This window comes from Thunnus thynnus, chromosome 16, assembly GCF_963924715.1.
Source record: "Thunnus thynnus chromosome 16, fThuThy2.1, whole genome shotgun sequence".
Lineage (NCBI taxonomy): Eukaryota > Metazoa > Chordata > Actinopteri > Scombriformes > Scombridae > Thunnus > Thunnus thynnus.
The window spans coordinates 16,753,094-16,772,777 of record NC_089532.1 but is presented as its reverse complement, the minus strand read 5'-3'; the positions used below and the strand labels follow the sequence as shown (position 1 = coordinate 16,772,777).

The 19,684-nt window shown below is 41.7% G+C and overlaps 1 protein-coding gene across 1 annotated transcript; it reads left to right on the top strand.

The window, feature by feature from the left end:
- The first annotated feature begins 83 nt into the window (after positions 1-83).
- slc38a6 (solute carrier family 38 member 6) lies at positions 84-11,450 on the top strand. The gene is made up of 16 exons (XM_067614776.1): positions 84-342; positions 2,248-2,378; positions 2,477-2,550; positions 2,925-2,977; positions 3,105-3,144; positions 5,127-5,205; positions 7,164-7,249; positions 7,343-7,401; positions 7,480-7,551; positions 7,974-8,030; positions 8,538-8,617; positions 8,720-8,820; positions 8,943-9,067; positions 9,640-9,784; positions 10,157-10,251; positions 10,437-11,450. The coding sequence occupies exons 1-16, from the start codon at positions 250-252 to the stop codon at positions 10,518-10,520; spliced, it is 1,374 nt and encodes a 457-aa protein (XP_067470877.1). The 5' UTR covers positions 84-249; the 3' UTR covers positions 10,521-11,450.
- The last annotated feature ends 8,234 nt before the right edge of the window (positions 11,451-19,684 follow it).

Below are 19,684 nucleotides of genomic sequence, written 5' to 3'. Positions count from 1 at the left end.
GATCTCTGATTGGTCAGTCTCCATTCTGACGCACTCGAATGCGACGGAAGGGGCGGTCACGTGACGCGCGAGTGATCAACAACAACAGTCGGCAGCTGACAAGTTGATAAGAGGAGAGTTTAAAAGTGACAGAAGAGAGGATGGTTTCACCAATCCGCCGACGCGCTAACTCACGTATTTGTGAGGTTTGACCTGAAGCTCTGAGACTCTGAGGTTTTTTGTGTTCGCTGAGTTTTCTGAGAGGAGAAAATGAGCATTAATGGAAACGCAAACGCAGACATTTACCGGGAATGCATCGCCGGGGACACAGAGAGCAACGAAACTACTCCTTTATTATCAAATGTAAGTACTGACAACAGAACTGTCATTTCTCACAACGTAGAAACAGTGTTTCAGGTTACATATCTGAACTGCAGCGATACAATTTCAGTAGGTTTTTTTGCATGTACATGTAGACAAACTGTCAGCAGAAATGTTGGTTATGACAGACATCACGTGCTTTGAAAAACAGCATATTTTCAGTTTCCTCTCTGCTTTCTGCCTCTGTCAGCACTTACAGGAAAGTCCAGCCTCAAACAGAAATTACACTCATGTATTTCAGTGATTACTTTCTACTGAGTATATATCTGTAGTTATATTTATTTCCCATGCAAATACAAATAAATTCTACATGACATTTGGAACAAGACATTCAGTTTACTCATTAAGCTTGAAGCCACTCAGCCAGTAAAACTGTTATATAATGTGTTCTGTGGGTCTAGAGGGAGTGATCCAAAGTTTACATACTAAATCCTTTCATTTTATTAAACTTTAACACGTGTTTGGGCTGTAAACAGTCACATTTAAAGATATTGTAGTTTGTAAACTCCTCCTCAAGTCATTAAAATGTCCAAATTCCCAGCAGCAATACAGAGGACATAACCTTGTGTCCTCACAGCCTTGTCAAGACTTGAACTGACACTCATCATCACTGATTGTGATACTGTTTGGAGTCCATTAACACCAAACTAGCACCTGAAAGCTTCCAGTTGATCATTGAAAATGGTTCTACGTTCCAGTAAAGCCATCAAGGGTGCTTTCAGTGTGTCTTCATGTATTCACCATTTATTGAGTATTTCCAGTTTTTGACTCAGAAACTTGTTGTCATATACTCTGTTAATGTGGTGTTGAGTAAAGGAGTAACTGGGTCAAACTTTCAAATCAATATTGGGGTGTTTTGAAGTTATTTTAGGGTGTTTTTTCCCTTGAAAACCTTTAGCAATAGATATCCTGAAGCTGAGAGATTTGGAACCATTGCATTGGTTTTTGCAGTTAGTATATGTGTGATATTAGGTGGATGTCAGTAACCCCAAATCACCTTTCGGTTTATCAAATAGCGTCATTCATTTGCTGTTTCCATGTGATCAGAAACACACACTCAAAGGAGATGTTGACTGTAGAAATAGCTGTGCAATTTAATTAATCATTGTCAAGATAATTCATTGAAGTATATATGGCAGAACATATTTGAAATGACTTTACAGTGAACAAATTCTCCTGATTTAATATAGTTATTTAAAAGACATGAATAGAAAAGAAACCAGGTGAGGCGAGCTGTGATTCGTCAATATTAAGTTTGATGCTTTTGCTCAGCACTATGTTGTGCTGGTGACCCCGGTGTGACGCTGAACAGGAATAATCTGTATGAATGCAAGACTCCAAGTGGTTATAAAAGTCACATTCTTGTATATCAGAGTTATTGAATTTGCTGCATTTTCATTTCACGTTGCAGCCGGTCCATATTTCATCCAAGTGGTGTCATAGTTTACTTGCTGCCTTTCAGTACTGTAACCCGTGGTGAATCAAATTCAGCAGCCTGCAGGTCAATCCAAGCTTGTTGTGACACTGACACCAGAGTTGCCACTCGTTCTCTCCAGGATATCCCCTATTAGAGAGGTCAAGCAGTGCGGGCAGCTCCCCTTATCCTGAGCTCAGGCAGCTGTCCCACAGCCACCAGCTCAAATCCCACCCCATCCATTCCCATTTCCATTCCCTGATCCTACATGCCACTGAAGTGTTGTCTCATGACATCCATCGTCAGGGCCGGCCACTTGTTCTTAATACTGTCACGAGCAATTCTCATATAGCTTTAACAGAAATAATCACATTTCTTCTGCTGCTCTGTCTTCACACTCCTTGGTTTACCTCTTTATCTTTTATCTATGTGTTATCTGTGCCGTGTGTGTGTGTGTGTGTGTGTGTGTGCAGGGAACAGTGCAGAGCAGAGCCAAAGGAGCTTCCTCCGCCTTATGTGTGTTTAACCTGATGAATGCCATCATGGGAAGCGGTATACTTGGTCTAGCTTATGCTATGGCGAGTACTGGCATAGTTGGTTTCTGGTAAGAATACTCTCATCGCATCATCAGCTGCAGCCAGCTGAGTCAGATAAAGATACATTGATACACTGATTTCTGCTCTGTCTGCTTTTCCTCTCTAGTATCCTGCTGGTACTGGTGTCTAGCCTGGCAGCGTACTCTATACATCTCCTTCTGAAGCTATGTGACCATACAGGTGAGAGGCTAACAATGCATACACACAATCTAACTTTAGATAAGCACATCCCCGTGGGTTCATTCAGGTCTTTTTTACCCACATCCTGAACAGACTTCACTCATGATTAGATCAGTGTGTAGAGAATCTAGCTGATATGTTGTCTGTTTTAAAACGATGCTATCTGTCTCTTTGTTTATTGTCTTAATTCACTTCCTACTTGTGATTGAATCAGTTGACATTTAAGATAAGTTTCCAAATAGTATCAATGCAGCCAAAAGAGTAGATTAAAAAGAGATAAACTGACAAATAGTGGGATGTAGGTCATTAATTACTATCCTAACCATCTTTGAGTAGTTCAGAATGTCTGATTGTTGTCGTTTTGTCTCCTAAAGGTATCAATTCATATGAAGACCTTGGAGGGCGAGCCTTGCAAAAACCAGGAAAAGTAAGTATAGTGTTTTGGATCAGTGTGAGAGATCGCTGTCCAAAAAAAAAGGGAATTTACACACTTATAACTTCCACATGACCGGGAAACACATTCGCACTAACCACCCTTTCAAATTTCTTTTTAGGTTCTGGTCGGAATTGTTATTGTTATCCAAAATATTGGTGGTAAGTCCACTTCCTTTTCATTGGACAGTTGCATATATTATTTCTGACATGTCAGACATAAACCGATTTTGTGGTTTTTTTAAGAAGCAGAGTGGTGAAGTGCTGTGGGGGTCAGACTATGGCCACTTCATTTTGGAGGCAGATAGCGCCTCCTACTGGAGATCAGACGTCTCTGTCAGGGTAACTCCCTCCTTTCTGTAGAGCTATTATCCGGATTCCCTGATAACCTTTGACCAGAGTAGCCGCTGTCCTTTCTGCCCCCCTCCCCTGGGCATGAAACCTGACTTCTCGTCTAATTGATCATTGATGGTAAACCCACACCCACCCTTCTGAGTGTTGAGTAACCTAATGGGACCCCTCCCTTATTACCCCACCCCCTCACTTCTCTCTACTACTGCTGCCATCTCCATCCGTCCCTCAGCCGCAAACTGCGCTTCTCAGACAGTCGTGAGCTGAGGTGATAGCTCCTCCGCAGTCATTAGTGGCGCGGCTGAGTGGATTACTGCACTGCCCTCTGGTATGTTTGTGGTTTTCCCAGCATGGGGGCAGTATGTATGAGAGTGTGAGAGCCAGCACTCCAGCATGCATCTGTCTACACCCCGGGCCCCTTTTATAAGAGTGCAATTAGCCTCACTCTGAGTAAACATTCATCTGCACTGCCAAAGGCTGATGGGCCAATTGACCTTAATTACTGACCAGCCCAGGGCTCTCACAGCCTGCTTCTCCCCTCGCTCCTAATGAAATGAAAGTGTCTCTGTCTTATGTTGAGCACACTCTCATAACTGTGCTTACTTTGCTGACCACACACAGAAGGTTTACATCAATTTTCTTGAATTTTACATGCACTCTTACTATTAGGATATGTTTTCCTACAACTCGGCCAATAACAATCCTTTCTCTTCACTCAAGGGCCTTTTTGTTTAGAGACGTAAGTATTATCCCACCAGGGATTCCCATGAAAGTGTTGTGCTTACAGTAACCAACTGCATGAAACTAAACCATTGCATCATGCCCCGCTGTGTGATCCCCGTCAGTGTGTCTATATCAGTTTTTGTGGTTGAAAAGAAAAGTGTTTTTTCTTTTTTTATGATTTGGTTAAATTGAAACTTGGCTAAAACACAAAAGCAACTGCTATTGACAGATTTTAGTGCTTATTAATGGCTTCAGCTCTTCTCAGAGTATCCTTGTGTCTGTGTGGGCTGGAGGGTTATTGGAAGAATTTTCTTTTATAAACAAACACAGGATCTAAGGGATTATGGTCCAGGCTTATTTAACGGCGAGTGCAAGACCTGCCCCGGGGCAATAAAGGTTCCAGCTAACTCTCAGGCTATGCCTGGCTTCACAAATTTAAATCCCTTTACATTATCTCCTTTTATCGCTGACCACACACTGCATCTGAGTCCTGTTTCGCACCAGAAAAACATCCTCTTCTACTGGTGCAATCTCCATCTCCCCTTCACATTTTCCTCACTGTGTTTTTGGGGCTGGTATGACCCTCTGGAAGTGACCCAGACACCCCCCCCCCCCTCTGATTGGCTGTCCGGGGAAGGATGCAGGAGCCTGTCGGAGGCTGATAATATCCTGTTTCCTCATGAGGTGGAGAAGGGGGAGAGAAATACCTGGATTAGCGTCAGAGATCATTATTGTTAGCATTCCTCCCCTTCACACCTCTTCATCCTGACTGCTACTCCCGGTCTCCAGCAGTTGGAAGATCTGCATAATGTCTGCTCCTCTGCACCGAGGGCTTTGCTGGTGATCCCCTTGAGCTGCCTGCCCCACCCATCTGCATTAACTCAGAGCCGTGGTACCCCTCCACCCTGCCTTTCCATTTCCTTATGCTGGAAAACACACACCACCCTCTCACAGCAATTTAGGATTGCTTGTGGCGGTCATCTGTTCAGTAGTTTGGTATGATTGTGTGCTTTTTTCATTTACTTGATTTAGAAAACAGTTTCTGAATCTTTTTTTCCTTTCTCTCACAGCCATGTCATCCTACTTGTTCATCTTGAAGTCGGAGCTTCCTGCAGCCATCAACAGCTTCCTGAGCCCAGACAACCCAGGGTGGGTATCCAGCCTCCCTCACCAATAAGGAAATTTGGTTCAAAATGTGTCACAGCTGCAGATAAAACCAAGTCATTCTTTTAGATTAGCTGGACGGATTTTAAAAGTCTGCGCTAAGATAACGAATGAGTCATTCCTGTTCCCATGATGTTGTAGATTATACCTTTTGGCCTTCAAATAAGTCAAATTTGACACTTATGCACCACAAGGCTACACAAACTGAAATTAGCCCAGCGGTGAGAAACGCATGAATAATGAGGTGGAAGAAGATCTCTCACCAAACCACACTGCGTTAATACTTTGTGAGCAATTGAAGGGAAACTTGTGCTCAGTGTTGTATAGCGTGAAGCATGTATTTACAATAGAGAGCCATTCATCACCCATCATCAGCAGTCAGTGTCTTTCATTGGTCTACGTGGAGCAGCCTGCAGCTCAGGTCTAAATCCCAAGCCAAGAATGTAACTTCTATCACTTTATTATTGGCCACACTGGTTTAAGCAAGAGTTGTAGCTGCTTTCAGCCCGATCCGTCAACATCTGAATCTTCCTCACACAGCTGCTTTGTATTAGTGCTCTCCTTTCACCCCCCAAATCTCTCGCACATGTTCTCCGGAATCAGACTGATACAAGGGGATATCAGTTTTGCCATTCTAATTACAGCTCACTGCTGAGCGAAACAAAACATTTCTGTTAATGAGTGGCTTTGGGATGTTAACAGACACATACTCAAGTCCATCAAAGCCTGAATAAACGAGTTGTTTTATGTTAAAACGCGTTCCTTCTTTTCTGGCTCATTTATCATAATGCGGCAGAGCGAAAGCGGTTGTGCACAATCTTGTAGTCTTCTTCTGTGCTAACAAACAGTGCGTTTCTCCCGTTGTGTTCAGTAACGAGGCCAAAGAAGTGGACAGCTGTGGATTCGGGCTGCGTTGGCCAGATTTATGCTGATCTTCAACACTTTGTGGAGATTGGCTCATTGGCAGTCGTACTCCAACCTTAACTGAGAGCTATCCTGCATCTTGTTATAGCGTGAAATGTTCCACATTTCATGGGTCTTCTAGGTATCCTGCGCCTTTACAGTAAGCCTCAAGCCTCTTGAGAATGGATCCTAATGGCGGTGAAGCTTTTTTTTTTTTTTTACACTCCTGTGTCTGTAAAAGTGGAGGGGGGGGGGGGGTTAGCTAAGCTTCGGTAGAGTGCCTCAGCTAAACTTAGGTGAGAGTAGAAGTGATTGGACAAGAGAGAGTCGGGGTCAGAGCAGAGGTCTCCCTGACATCCAGTTACAGGGCAGAATATGTGTAGACGCAGAGACGAATCCATCAGCGCCTATGGTAACGCCACAGCTGTGAAACTGCCAAACAGGGGTCAGTGGGTGTTGATGTGGTCATAGCAGGTGCTGCTGACTGTGGGAGCCCCATAAAGAGTGGTGGAGCCAGTCCCTCATGACCCCGTGCTGCAGTCCAACATACAGCAGCGCCAGGCAGCACCCTTCCCACCCGGCCTCGACCCCAGTGGAGCCAGCATGCCTTCCACATGTGTCACCTCGAACACCGCCCCTCCTCCTCCTCCTCCTCCTCTTCCCCCCTCTTTTAGCTCCCCAATCCCGAATAAACCGCCAAGGCTATCCCTCAGCAAAGAAAAATATTATTCCCCCTCTCCAAAAACCCGGCAAGTGAAATGTGGTCTCATCTGACGGAATGACACAACGTTTGCATGTGAATTACATAATTGTTATGGTTTTGCGAGGGCTAAAGCCCTTAATTCGTACCACATGATGAATCTGTCGCTCTGTATTTGAGCACGAAATGGAGACAAATTTCCAAAGCCAATCCATTTTTAAGGAACTGACACTTTATCTCTGCTGTCCCTGACATTTCGGGACCAGGGATACTATGATAGGAAATGTGGCTGAATTCAGCATTGGCCTTTAATAATTCATGTCCACTCCCTGTTTTCCAGAGGTGCCTGGTATGAAGATGGCAGGTTGCTTCTGATCGTTATCACACTATGTATTGTTCTACCTCTGTCAATATTGCCTAAGATTGGTAAGTAGATAGATCAAGTAGCATCTGGATTAACTGCCCTGACTTGTTTGAATCGCTCTCTCTTACAACTATCTCTGTCTCTCACCATCACAGGCTTCCTGGGCTACACCAGTAGCCTCGCCTTCTTCTTCATGCTGTACTTTACAGTTGTGGTGAGTTTTAATATCCCCCATCAAAATTAGTTTATCCAACTCTTCCATTGTTGACCTGTTGTGCTGTCTCTTCTCCAGGTTGTGGTGAAGAAATGGTCCATCCCCTGCCCGCTGCCACACAATGTAACTACATTTTCAGATGATTTCCAGGTAATAACAACCTCCATTTCCTTCACACAAACACATACATAAGATGCCATTGCTCTGAGGTAGGTAGCCTAGACCAGACGGTCATGGCCACAGGATTAGAAGAAAAACCCAGGAGATTGAATCTACTGATTGTTTCTGCTGATGAGGACCAGAGAAGACTACAGAGAGCTGTGTATGGTGAATGGTTCCACTCCTGAGGGGGAGGAAGTTCAGGTGACCTCGTCTGAGCCTGGAAATGACCTCTGACCTTTAGGAATTATACAGACCATACTATAACTCCAGACCTAGCATGGGTTAACTTAGATAGGTTGTTTTCTTTTTTTTATCCCCAAAGCCAGGCAATGGAATTTTTAGCTTTACCCTGCTGAAGTCATCTCCTCTCGGAAATAACAATGCTCCTTCTTCTCTCCCCGTTTCTCCAGATATCGAATTCCTCTGACTCAGAATGTACGCCCAAACTCTTTGTCATCTCCAGTAAGGTACGTACTGTATATGAAACCGGCAGTTTCTCTCTGCACACGCTGCACATACAGAGTAAGTGAGGTGCTGGTGAGAAGCTGTTGAATGTAGGTCCGCTGCTGTTGTTTGACTCTGGTGACAAGTCGCACTCTCACCTATGAAAGATGGCCTATATATGTTGGAAACTCAAGTGCGCCGTGCAGCTGCCACTCACATTCATGTTACATGTAAAGGCCATATGTACATGTGGCATGCAGAATTACAACAAGCACATATTGGTTCCAGCTGTACAAAAATAAAAATAAAAAATGCCTGTGTCCTATTTAGAGGTGTATATTTACATCTAGTGTATGAATATATTCAAAGGAAGTTCACACCTGAGCTTTGCATCGTCACGTTCTGCAGCCCAGATGGTAGTTACTCCTATACAAACAATACCTTGACCCACCTGCCCCCTCACTGCTGTGTAACAGTGTAAGCTGATAATTTGCTAATGACGGCTCTGCTCTGACTGATGTGTGTTTCAGAGTGCCTACACCATCCCCACCATGGCCTTCTCCTTTCTGTGCCACACAGCTATCCTGCCAATCTACTGCGAACTGGACCGGTCAGCGCTGCCGCTTTTTTACTCTCACTGTTTAATTTAAAGTCATTGAATCTATTGTACATTAACATTACACTCCAGTGACTTTCTCCTCATGTCTCTCAGACCGTCTAAGACCAAGATGCAGAACGTTACAAATGTCAGCATTAGCCTCAGCTTCCTGCTGTACCTCATTTCTGCATTGTTTGGCTATCTCACCTTCTACGGTAAGCCAGCAGGGACACACCACAGAGTGAAAGAAACTACTGTAAACCACTGTTGCCACTTTGCCAAGCCCTGTTATATGTGTTCTTATTGTAAACATCACTCCGTTTTTGTTTACTTGTAGCTCACGTGAACTCTGAGCTGCTGCTCGGCTACGATGCGTACATGCCACGGGACATCATGGTGATTACGGTTCGGCTGGCCATCCTGGTGTCTGTGTTACTGACTGTGCCACTCATCCACTTCCCTGTGAGTACCGCCCCCTTAAAATTCTTCTTGCACAAGCAAAAAGTACTGAAGGGCATGTAAAGTATTCACATTTTCTTAAGCAAATCGTTTCTTTACTCAGTTCTGTTAAACTACTCATAATCAAGGTCTTTGAAATTTTGATGTAAAATATATTTTATCTGTCCTCTTGCTTTTTATCTTTGTATCTCTGCACGCTTTTTTGAAATTTAATTACTTTTTATTTGTTTACCTTTCAATTTTATGTCAATTTTATTCAATTGATCACTTCTTTCCCCCTTTTTAACTGTTATTTGTGCCTTTAAACTGCACTTTACTCACACATTCTAGATATATAAAGCTGAATTTCATATTACCTGTGTGCTTGCTCTGTTCCTGTTTTGCAACTGGGATAAAAAAATAGACCGACGCCTTCACTATCACTGAAGAAGTCGTCCTCCGTCATCCAATCCAAACAAACACCCTTCCAGATTCCCTTTTCCCTTCCTCAAGCATTGCTGTTGCTCACAGAACCATTAACTCGGTAGATTGTCGGGTCTTAAAGAGTGTTTTGTGTGTGTGTGTGTCTTCTCCAGGCTCGTAAGGCTGTGATCTTGCTGCTGTGTGGAAGTCGGCCCTTCTCATGGCTGATCCACGTCACAGCAACTCTAATAATCCTGGGCGTGGTGCTGATGCTGGCCATCTTTGTCCCTGATATAAGAAACGTGTTTGGAATAGTCGGTATGTGCTGTTGAGTTTGGGAGAGAAAAAGTGTTTGTTATGCTTGATATTACGGTTATATATATATAAATCATACCTAAGTATATGATTAATTTTTTTATTATTACTTAACAGTTATTTTACTTAACTCTTGACTTCACATAGTGTATCCTGATCTGTTTCCAACTACAGCAGACATTAGAAGCAGACAGAAAAGATCTCAGCCAAAATGTCAATATTCCACAATTATTGATCGTGGTGGCTAAAATCACAGTATCTGCTTATACATAATTAATGGTGCAGTCCTGCTCAAACAGTTTATGAAGCTGCTATTATCAGACATGCAGTACAGTGTCTGCACATTTCAAGTGCCTTTCCTGTTTGTCCCCCCAGGATCGACGACGTCCAGCTGCCTCTTGTTTGTCTTCCCCGGCATCTTCTACCTCAAGATCAGCAGGCAGCCACTCAAAACTTTTGACTCCATCGGGGTAACTACATATTGTTCAGATATATCTTAGGTGGTGTTAAATACAGAGATATAAAAACATTTTGAGCCTTTTTACTCGCTGACTACAGCCTTTACCTTTTTTTTTGTTTGTTTCTTAAAAATTTGGATATGCAGACAATTTCCTCTTATGTGGCAATGTTAACATTGTGTGTGTACTCGTTGCAGGCGATGGTTCTGGTGGTCCTTGGTTTGATTATGGGAATCATCAGCTTCTCTGTCATCGTCATCACATGGGCGCAAAGCTCCTAGCACCCCCCCCCCCCCCCCCCCCCCCCCCCCGCCTGCTTTCCAAAATCAAGCACAAGAGCAAATAAGGGGAAAACATGCCAAAGAAACTGAATATTGGATGAAGTAAGGGAACAAACAGATGCTAATCAGCATCACCTCAGGCAGATTATTTGTAGTAAAGCTGTTCTCAGTATTAGACATGAGACAGATGGGGTTTTTTTGTACTGTGTTACTGACAAACATGGACCAAACTCAGCACATACGAGCAAAACAAGACTTCCAGTCATTTTTACACATCTTTACCCAATTTTAGGGTGATGATTTGCAACGTCTGAAAGTTTGCAAATGCCTATCAGTCCTTGTTTGTTTTTAATCTGCATGGAACAACTGATGGGTGAAGTGTCAGAACAACACAAGAGGTGTCGAGCATTTCCATTACCTTCCTATTTATTTAAAGTAACATTTGTTTTTTTTTTCTCTGTTACCATTTTAACTTTCAGCCATAGTACTGTTCTGTGTAAACCAAAAGTCTTCCACAAGTATTTAAAAAAACAACTGTTGACCAAGTCTGAAACATAAATGTGTCAGGTTTACTGCTTTCTCTAATTTTGTTTATGGCACATTTTCAATATTACATACACAGTCACTAACTTTCACTCCATGATGTAAGGGATTTTAGTTTATTCACTTTGTTTTTGTTTTTTTTTCTTTTTAAGCTTCTTGTTTTTATCCTTTAATTAAACATTGATTTATTTGTCACTTACAGTCCAAACCACATGTATAAAAGTTTCTGCTGCTGCTTCTGTGACAAAAACAGAAACTCTGTTTTTCTTTTGGGCCACTTAATTACAGTGTGGCAATAATGTAAAAATAATTCATATTATTCTTCAAATTAAATACATTGTTTATGTCCTACTGTCAGTTTGCTCATTAAACCACCAAATGTCTTTATCAGTGATGTGGATAACTCATCAGTAACATGTCACTTTCATTGCCGTGTATTTGATTGGCAGGCGCAGTATTGATGCTGAGACCTGCTCCTCAGTGTTGAGCAGTGGGTTCAGCCTGTGGCTAATGAAAGCCACATGCGCGGTACGTTTCTAATCATGATGCTGTTTAGATTGTCTTCATGCTGCCTCTGGAACCTACGGCCACCCGACTGCTGCTTTTAATCTAAGGAATTAGGCAGACCAGCCCCACTGTCCCTGCAGAGAGCAGCGGCTGCCCACTCTTCACGCCCCCTTAAAGGAGGTTCCCCAGAAATATCCCCGTCCTCCATCCACTCCCCTGAAGGACACTCCCATGAAAAGTAACAACTCAATATGTATCTTGGCTGCTTTAAAGATGATCTGTGTGTGGTAATAAGTGGTGGAAAAAGTACTCGGATTTTTAAGTAAAAGTACCAATACAACAATTTTAAAATACTGCATTCAAACTTCTACTTAAGTAGAAGTACAGAAGAATTTTCAGCAAAATGTACTTAAAGTATCAAAAGTAAAAGTACTTACTCTGCAGAAAAACAGCCCCAGTGACAGACATATTTATTATGATGTATGCTTGATATATCAAGGCCTAAGTAGCATTTTGCTGTATAGCTGGTTAAGGTGGAGCTAGTTTTACATACATTGTTTACTCTACAGTGAGGTAATTTAGTCCAGTGGTTCCCAACCTAGGGATCAGGCCCCCTCCAAAGGGTCACAAGATAAATCTGGAAAGGTCTTGAGATGATTAATGGGATAGAAAGGAAGGAAAAACAAAGTTATGCAATGCTTTTCTCTAATCTTTGCTTTTTTGTCAAATATTTTGTTTTGACCTCTTTGTACCTCAATCAGCTATTTAAATTAAACCATCTGACAATTAAGAGGGTGAAAGTCTCTTTGCTAAGAGCTCGTAGATATTTGAAACATGACAAGGAGCTTCAAGTAGACACAGCTGTTGAAATGGGTCACAATCCAGAAAGGTTAACCTCTGGGTTAAAATGAACAATCCTGTATGCAATGTATTTTATAAGCTTATATGTTTCTTATCTAAAAGACCCATCAAGTAAAGTACAAGTACTCCAAATTTGTACTTGAGTAAATGTACTTAGTTACTTTCCATCACTGTCAGTAATATCAGTGATATCATCAGGAGAAATCCGTGAAGACACAAGCTCTTTCAGGAATAAAACACCCTCTGACGCTCCTGCACTGGTTCCTATGGGAACCAGTGAGCTAAACCCATACGTGACACAAGATTACCACCTACTGTCAGACTCTGTTCACAGCAGCTCACAGTTCACCCTCATTTCATTGACATTCCTTGCTTGGTTTATGAAAGCCTAACTCGGAACTAAGAGATAACCAGATGCTGCAATTTTCTCCCACTTTTATCATGTGCTGGAAACGTGCATGTTAACGCAGACCAGAGCTGTTTTTATGGAGGTCTGAACTGGGTCATGTGTCCTCAGCCTGGGGTGGGAGTGTTTTTGTTTAGTTAAACTCACTCACACCCTGGGCCCATGTCCAGCAGTATGACAACACCATCTCCCAGGGTTAAAGGATGGAATGAGACGCAGGAGCGATGGTGGGCTGAAATTAAACCCCTGTTGGCAGCCTCCGCGCTTGTATTGTTTTAAGAGGTGTCGGCTGTGTTCTTTGAAAATTATTTTCTGTTGATGGAAATCAGGATTTTTGAGTAACGGCTGGTTCTGATCCCGATGTCCTTACATTGACCTTTGACACAGATTAACATATTGCTTCATTGCTGTCTTCATAGGCTAGATTCTTCGCAGAAAGCACCCGACAGTCTAAAATGTTCAGTTTGACTTCGGGGTTGTGGCCTCCACAGATTAGTATTGGCAGAAAATGCCAGTGGAACATTTGACTTCCTCTTCCTGTTTGTGTTTCAACAACATCAGATCAACGTGCCTTCACAGGTAGTGGACGTCAGAAATCTGCAGCAGAGCAGAGAGCACACACAACATCTGGTTTCTGTTTACCCGCATAATCTTGTTCAACAGGCATTCCTGGCTGAAAGGTGCTTCAAGGGTCTTTTCACATAAGTCTTTTAATGCTGGCTGGCATGATGAGTGCTTTTCCTTGTTAGTCATGGTGGCAGACTGCAACTCAGCAAATGCCATCGATACGCAAGCGTCATCGCTGATGAAGTGCTCTCCATCTAAATGTCCCCCCCCCCCTCCTTCCATTCTCCAAGTTCCCTGCGTCTCCATAACCCCATGCTGCTTTTCTGCTTTTAATCGATTTCATGCTCTATCAGTAAACATGCTCTTTGTGTCACAGTAAGAGCATTCCTCTCTTTGAGGACTCTTTTTGAGACTGCAGATGCTTCGGTCTTAGTAGAATTTTACTCTTTTCACACTCATATTTCTACATGCTTTCTGTGAAATTGTATTGATAGAAGGCCCACAAATGAGGAAAGACTTCCTATATCAGCACACAAAGCATAAATTTATAACAGGAAGGAATGAGCATTATCTCTTACAACAGCTCAACAGGCTGTGCTTATCTTCAATGGTCCTTATGTACAACATCATGACTTTTATTGTCATCTGCTTTTCAGACAGTGTCTCAGACACTACATACTGCACATGTAGACTAAGTGACATGCTTCTCCTCCCCACCATTGCCAGTTTCACAAAGCTGTCTTTCACCAAAAAACACTGAAAACTCCAGTGCTTAAAAATTGTGTGCAGCAAACATGCTGCTGCCTTGAATAGAGACTCTCAAAACAGCCGTTAAGGGGAAGAATTGCCTGACATTCTCATCACCTGTCAGTCCACAATCAGGGCGAACACAATAGCAGCAACACAATGACATAAAATAGACTTGACTTCAAGATTGCTGTCACCATAGTCACCGAGACATAATAAGCCTGGGAGGGAGAATGGCGGCAATTTCATATTGTCAGTGTAGAAATCAAGGTCAAGAGTGAAATAAGCCTTTGGTAAATAAACAAGGAGGAGGGGGAGTTGTGATGTTTTAAGGCAGGGCTTGGTTATTTTGGCAGATGATGAGCAGGGGTTGAGAGGTAGAAAGGGTACTGACTGATGGAGGCCCAGTGGTCAGTGGCTCAGTATGGGGTTCAGTCTGTGTTTTTGGGGTGAGCTCGTCCCTCTGCGATCCTGTTGGCCCTGGGCTGAGCTCTTAATGCGGCCCTGACGCCTTGCTGGCGCAGGGGCCACGCTGCCTCACATCTGGAGCCAATTACCCATGGGGCTGTGACAGAGACCCCCACCCCCACCCCCTCCTCACCCTCCACGCACTGCTCAACTGTCCAACGCAGCTCCAACCACTCTCACAGTTACATTCCTCTAGTTTTCACAAAGCCACTCTTATAATTTGTCTTCTCCGTTCTCCTCATCCTCCACACTGATCCTCCATACTTATCACTTTATTTTTCTCTAATCAGCTGATTAAGAGGAGGATGTAATGGCGGCCTATAGGAGTTTAAGACACTGACCATGTAATCGCAATGTTCCCTGTTTGAGTCCAGCTTGGGACTTTTGTTGCATGTCATCTCTCAGCTCATTTCCTATTGGCTTTAATAAACCACAGAAACCCCCCCCCAAAAAATACTACTTTAAAAAAGTGCACAATCAGCTAAATTACACACAGAACTTATTTGGCCTTTTCACCACATCTTGGGAAAAATTCAGTACAGTATTGCCATCTTAAGTCACATTTTCCTGTGGCAGTAAACACTACCTGAGAATAAAGCACCAAATCAGCTTTTACAGGTCAGGTGTGATTTATGGGAAAGCCCTGTGGATATGTGTGTATGTGTGGCTCACTTCATCATGTAAGCTTTCTGTATATGACTCAAAAAATCTTACCTGAGGTGATTTTTTGGGGTCCTGTGACTGACTATAGGTATGGGAGCCATTTCTGTCACTTCCACCAAATGACTGATGGATGTAATTGAGTTTGTGGTGGTACAGGAGGTGTGGTGGGGGGGTGTATACTGGCCCCACAGGATTTCTCTCACCGGGGTCAAAAGATTTGGGAATGGCCTTCACCATATCGAGTCCATACTCGCTTTATTCCCTACTGCCCTGTTTGGCACCAATGCTATGGTTCATTAGCTGCAGCTATAGGGTGTACCTGGGCAGGCAGCCAGAGGATTGAGCTGTCCTGGGTTACACAGACATAAATTGGGGTGTAGACTGTGAAGTGAATGTGGAAACTCTACAGGTGGCTGAAATTAAGTCATATACAGAGAATCAGTCTGCTCTGAAATATGCGAGGCTTTTGATAGCCGGCCTTGTGCTTGTGTGCAATAAAATGTTCTTGAGGAGATACATGTATTCCTGCCTATGTGTGTGTGTGTGTGTCTAAAGGCATGCACGTGTCTGTGTGTGTACATATACACATGTAGCTCACAAGTCTGTGCTCCTAGTTCAGTGTCTAGAGTCATGTGGAGCTGCAGACTTCTCCCATGGGAGCATAATTCAAGATTTGGCCATGACAACCACTTACAGAGAGAAAGTTAGGCTGGAATGAGGAGGGAAGAGATGGAGGGCAAAGAGCGAGTTTGACAGAGTGGGACTGTCGGGTAGAACAAAGACACAAAACAAATCATCCTGCACGTAAAAATGCCAGCTCTGGCTCCGGGCTGAAACAAGAGAGAGAGAGAGAGAGAGAGAGAGAGAGAGAGAGGAAGTAAAATATACAGATTTAAACAAAGTTGCTTCATCATGAGAGTGAGTCAGAGAGAGAGGAAGAGGAGGGTGGAAGGTGATGGGCAAAAAAAAAAAATAATGGTCTTATTCTGCCCTCTGCTGGATAGTTGGTAACTCAAAAAAATATCAGTGGTTGAATCTTCAATGTGCATCTCTTATACTGTAAATTCAACAGAATAAAGAAAAACTCATTAAAATACCTTGAATCTAAGGTGTTCCTTCACAAATAATGCAGACAGTGAGAGTGCAAATATACTATTATGTTATTTTGTTGGTCAAGGTGATCTGCATCATAAATTTCAGGTGCAAAATGCTTCACTTCAACCCACCAGGTCCAACAGAAAAAAATTCAGCCTTGTTGCTGATAGGTTTATTCACACTCCTGCACCAAGGCGATGTGCTATCTGCCAGCTTTATCATCGTGACCTTCTCTGCTCAGTAAGGTCATGTCTAAGAGGTTGTTTACAAGACAGTCTGTATCCCAGGGATGTGTAAGATCTGGGACCTGGGTTTTTTATTTATAACAGCTGGAGCAGAGAGATGTGGTGCGCTGACATTTGGCAGAGTGGGGTGAGAGGTCAAGTCTAACACCAATAAAGTGGAGACTTTGATCGTGGCATTTATGGATAGAGCAGACACAGCTTAGAGAGAGAGAGACAGAGAGAGAGAGGGCGTTTAAAGAAGGAAAGAGAAAAGGATGGTAGGGTAGCATCTACAAGGAGAGATTGTGAGGGGAATTCATTTATTTCAAATATTTGTCTTTATCTTTGCTGTCACCTCAGGATTTATTTTTCATTTGCAATTCACTAATTTATTTACTTCAAATATTCAAATAAAAATGTGGCATAATTCAAAACAGGGTGTCATCAAAACTAGGGCTGCACTTCAAGATTATTTAAATAATTGATTAATCTGTTGAATATTTTTCCAATTATATGATTTATTTTTTGGCCTTAAAAATGTTAGAAAATAGTGAAAAGCAGCCAGCATATCCTTCCAAAACTGAAGGAGATCATTACATTTGGCTGACCAACAGTAAAACAAATTATAGTGATAATTAAATTTACAATAATATAAAACAGACAAAAGCAGCCATGTTCACATTCAAGAAACTGGAACCAGCGAATATTAAATCTTGAATGATCAGATTAGTTGTATAATGTTTTCTGACAATCCCCTAATTTATCAACTTAATGGTGTGAGCATTAATCAGAAGCACATCTGGTTGCTACAGATTTGTGATCAGCTGATCTATCTCACATCAGTTCACTTGGACAATGAGAATCCTGCTGAGACAAAATTCATCATCAATCCATATTCCCCCAGTGCCACTCCTCTCCCAGAGGACATTTCTGATTAGCTACAAAACACCTCTAATTAATTAACTTTTTCTTCATTTCATTAATTTATTAATTGAACCATTCAATAATATGTTCTGTAAATGTTATCTTCCCTTCTTTCATACTGTCTCAAAGCACACAGATAAATAACACTGGAGGGATGAAATACTAAACCCCTTAATTATATTTTAATTTAATGTAATTGTTTTGGTAAAAGAAAATAAAAATCTAATCTGTGCTTTTCTTGCTGTTACATGTCAAATTGTGTAATCTTCTGGGATTCAAGATGTGGTGGAAAGTAAATAAGTAGTACTTTACTTAAGCAGGCCAACAAGTACAATTTTGAGGTACTTACATTTTGGCTTACCTCAATATTTCCATTTTATGCAACTGTATACTTCTTCTCCACTGCAGTTCAATCATTTTTATTCCATTATTTATTTAAACAAATATAGTGGGGTAAAATGTACAATTGCACAACACTACATAAAGCAGTTAAAATGACCAGATACAATATTAAAGTGTATGTTAATGTATCAATGATAATGATCACATAATATCATATTATACTTTTTTTTATTTTTTATACTTTAACTTTCAGTCAGAGACTTCTTCAGCTCTGTTGTGACAGAGAACATTACAGGAAGTCAGTCCTCCTCGGTGTCGGGAGACAGGACGCCTCCTCTGACCCACCTGGACGTTTATTTATTACATTATCCATTACATCTGTTTCACATTCATCTGTATTCAAGTGCAGCGTCTGCCAAGTGTAAGCATCAAATTATATTTAACTACTAAGTGTATGATTGATTAGATGAGAGTGCAGTGAATTTCAAGCATATTGTAGTCTGACCTTCAGACTGACCTTGGCAGATTTATAGTTAATACTGCACTTTGCCTTTGTTTTACTGCAGTATAATTATATGGCCAAACAGTGATAAGTTGCAGTAAGTAAGAGTTGTGGGAGGAACATCTTAGTTTTTAATGTAACTGAGTGGACAATAAAGATGTCTATTCCAATGAAGTACAACAAAAATAAACAGTTACCAGATGAAAATGTCTTTTAATGTTATGAACAAACTCTTACATTTACAGGCCTGTATGTTTGGGTATGTGAACAACAATTAATATTAACTGAACAATTAATTGATATCAAATAATCAATTAATAAATACTGTATGCTTTGACAGGCCTACACATGTAATTCTGTAACTTTCACCAGCCAGGGCATCTTCAACAGCTGTCTCAGAAACTTATTTTACATGTTTATTTGTGCTTATTTTGGATCAAACAACACACTTTAATTGTCTGGACTCTTGTTGTGTTATCAAGACCACATTTGTTCATCTACCTTCATATTGATTTTTACTACATTTATGTTTGTACATGTAACTGACTCAAGACTAGTCACTGCATTGGCGATATAGCAAAATGATAATGGGTTATGGTTAAAACTTACCATTTCTGTGTGCCTCACGGTTCAATTTAAGTTCCACTAGCTTTCAAGCCACGGGAAAGTGCCATCTTTAAGAATTTTTTCCTTCTGTCAAAGATTTCACATCTTGACAGTCACCTTGTTCAGGATGTCATCTATAAAGAAGCAATAACTAGCACCCTCGTTTTCAAAGTTGGTCCTAAAATGAAGGCAAACTACAGTATCTGACATTCTTCATGGTGAAACCAAGGCAAACTGTGGTCTCACAGTGCATTTTTGCAGATACTGCAAAACTAAAAACCCCAATATCCCCAGGAAATGAATCAGTAAAACAATGAAACTCTAACAGATTGAAGAGCATATACTGCACTTTGCCTTTGTAGGGCACCAATGTACAGTGTATAATAGCACATTAACATCACTGAACAGTGTATACTCAGCAAATATGATATTATAGTTATAGTTATGGTTATATATCTAGTCTCTATTCTATTTTTTTTCTAATTTAATACTTTTTCTACCACTGAGTTCAAGGTTACTAGAATAATATCTTAGTACTTTTCAAACAGGTGAGAAAGATAGAAAAAGAAACTTGTAGTCCTGTCGTGTAGTTCCGGGTAGCCGCCGCCAGGTGGAGGTAATTTCTCACTCACAATAGGACAGGTGAGCCGTCACAGAGTGATGCATCATGGTCAATATAGTGCCTGACTCCTCTGTCTTAAACAAGGAC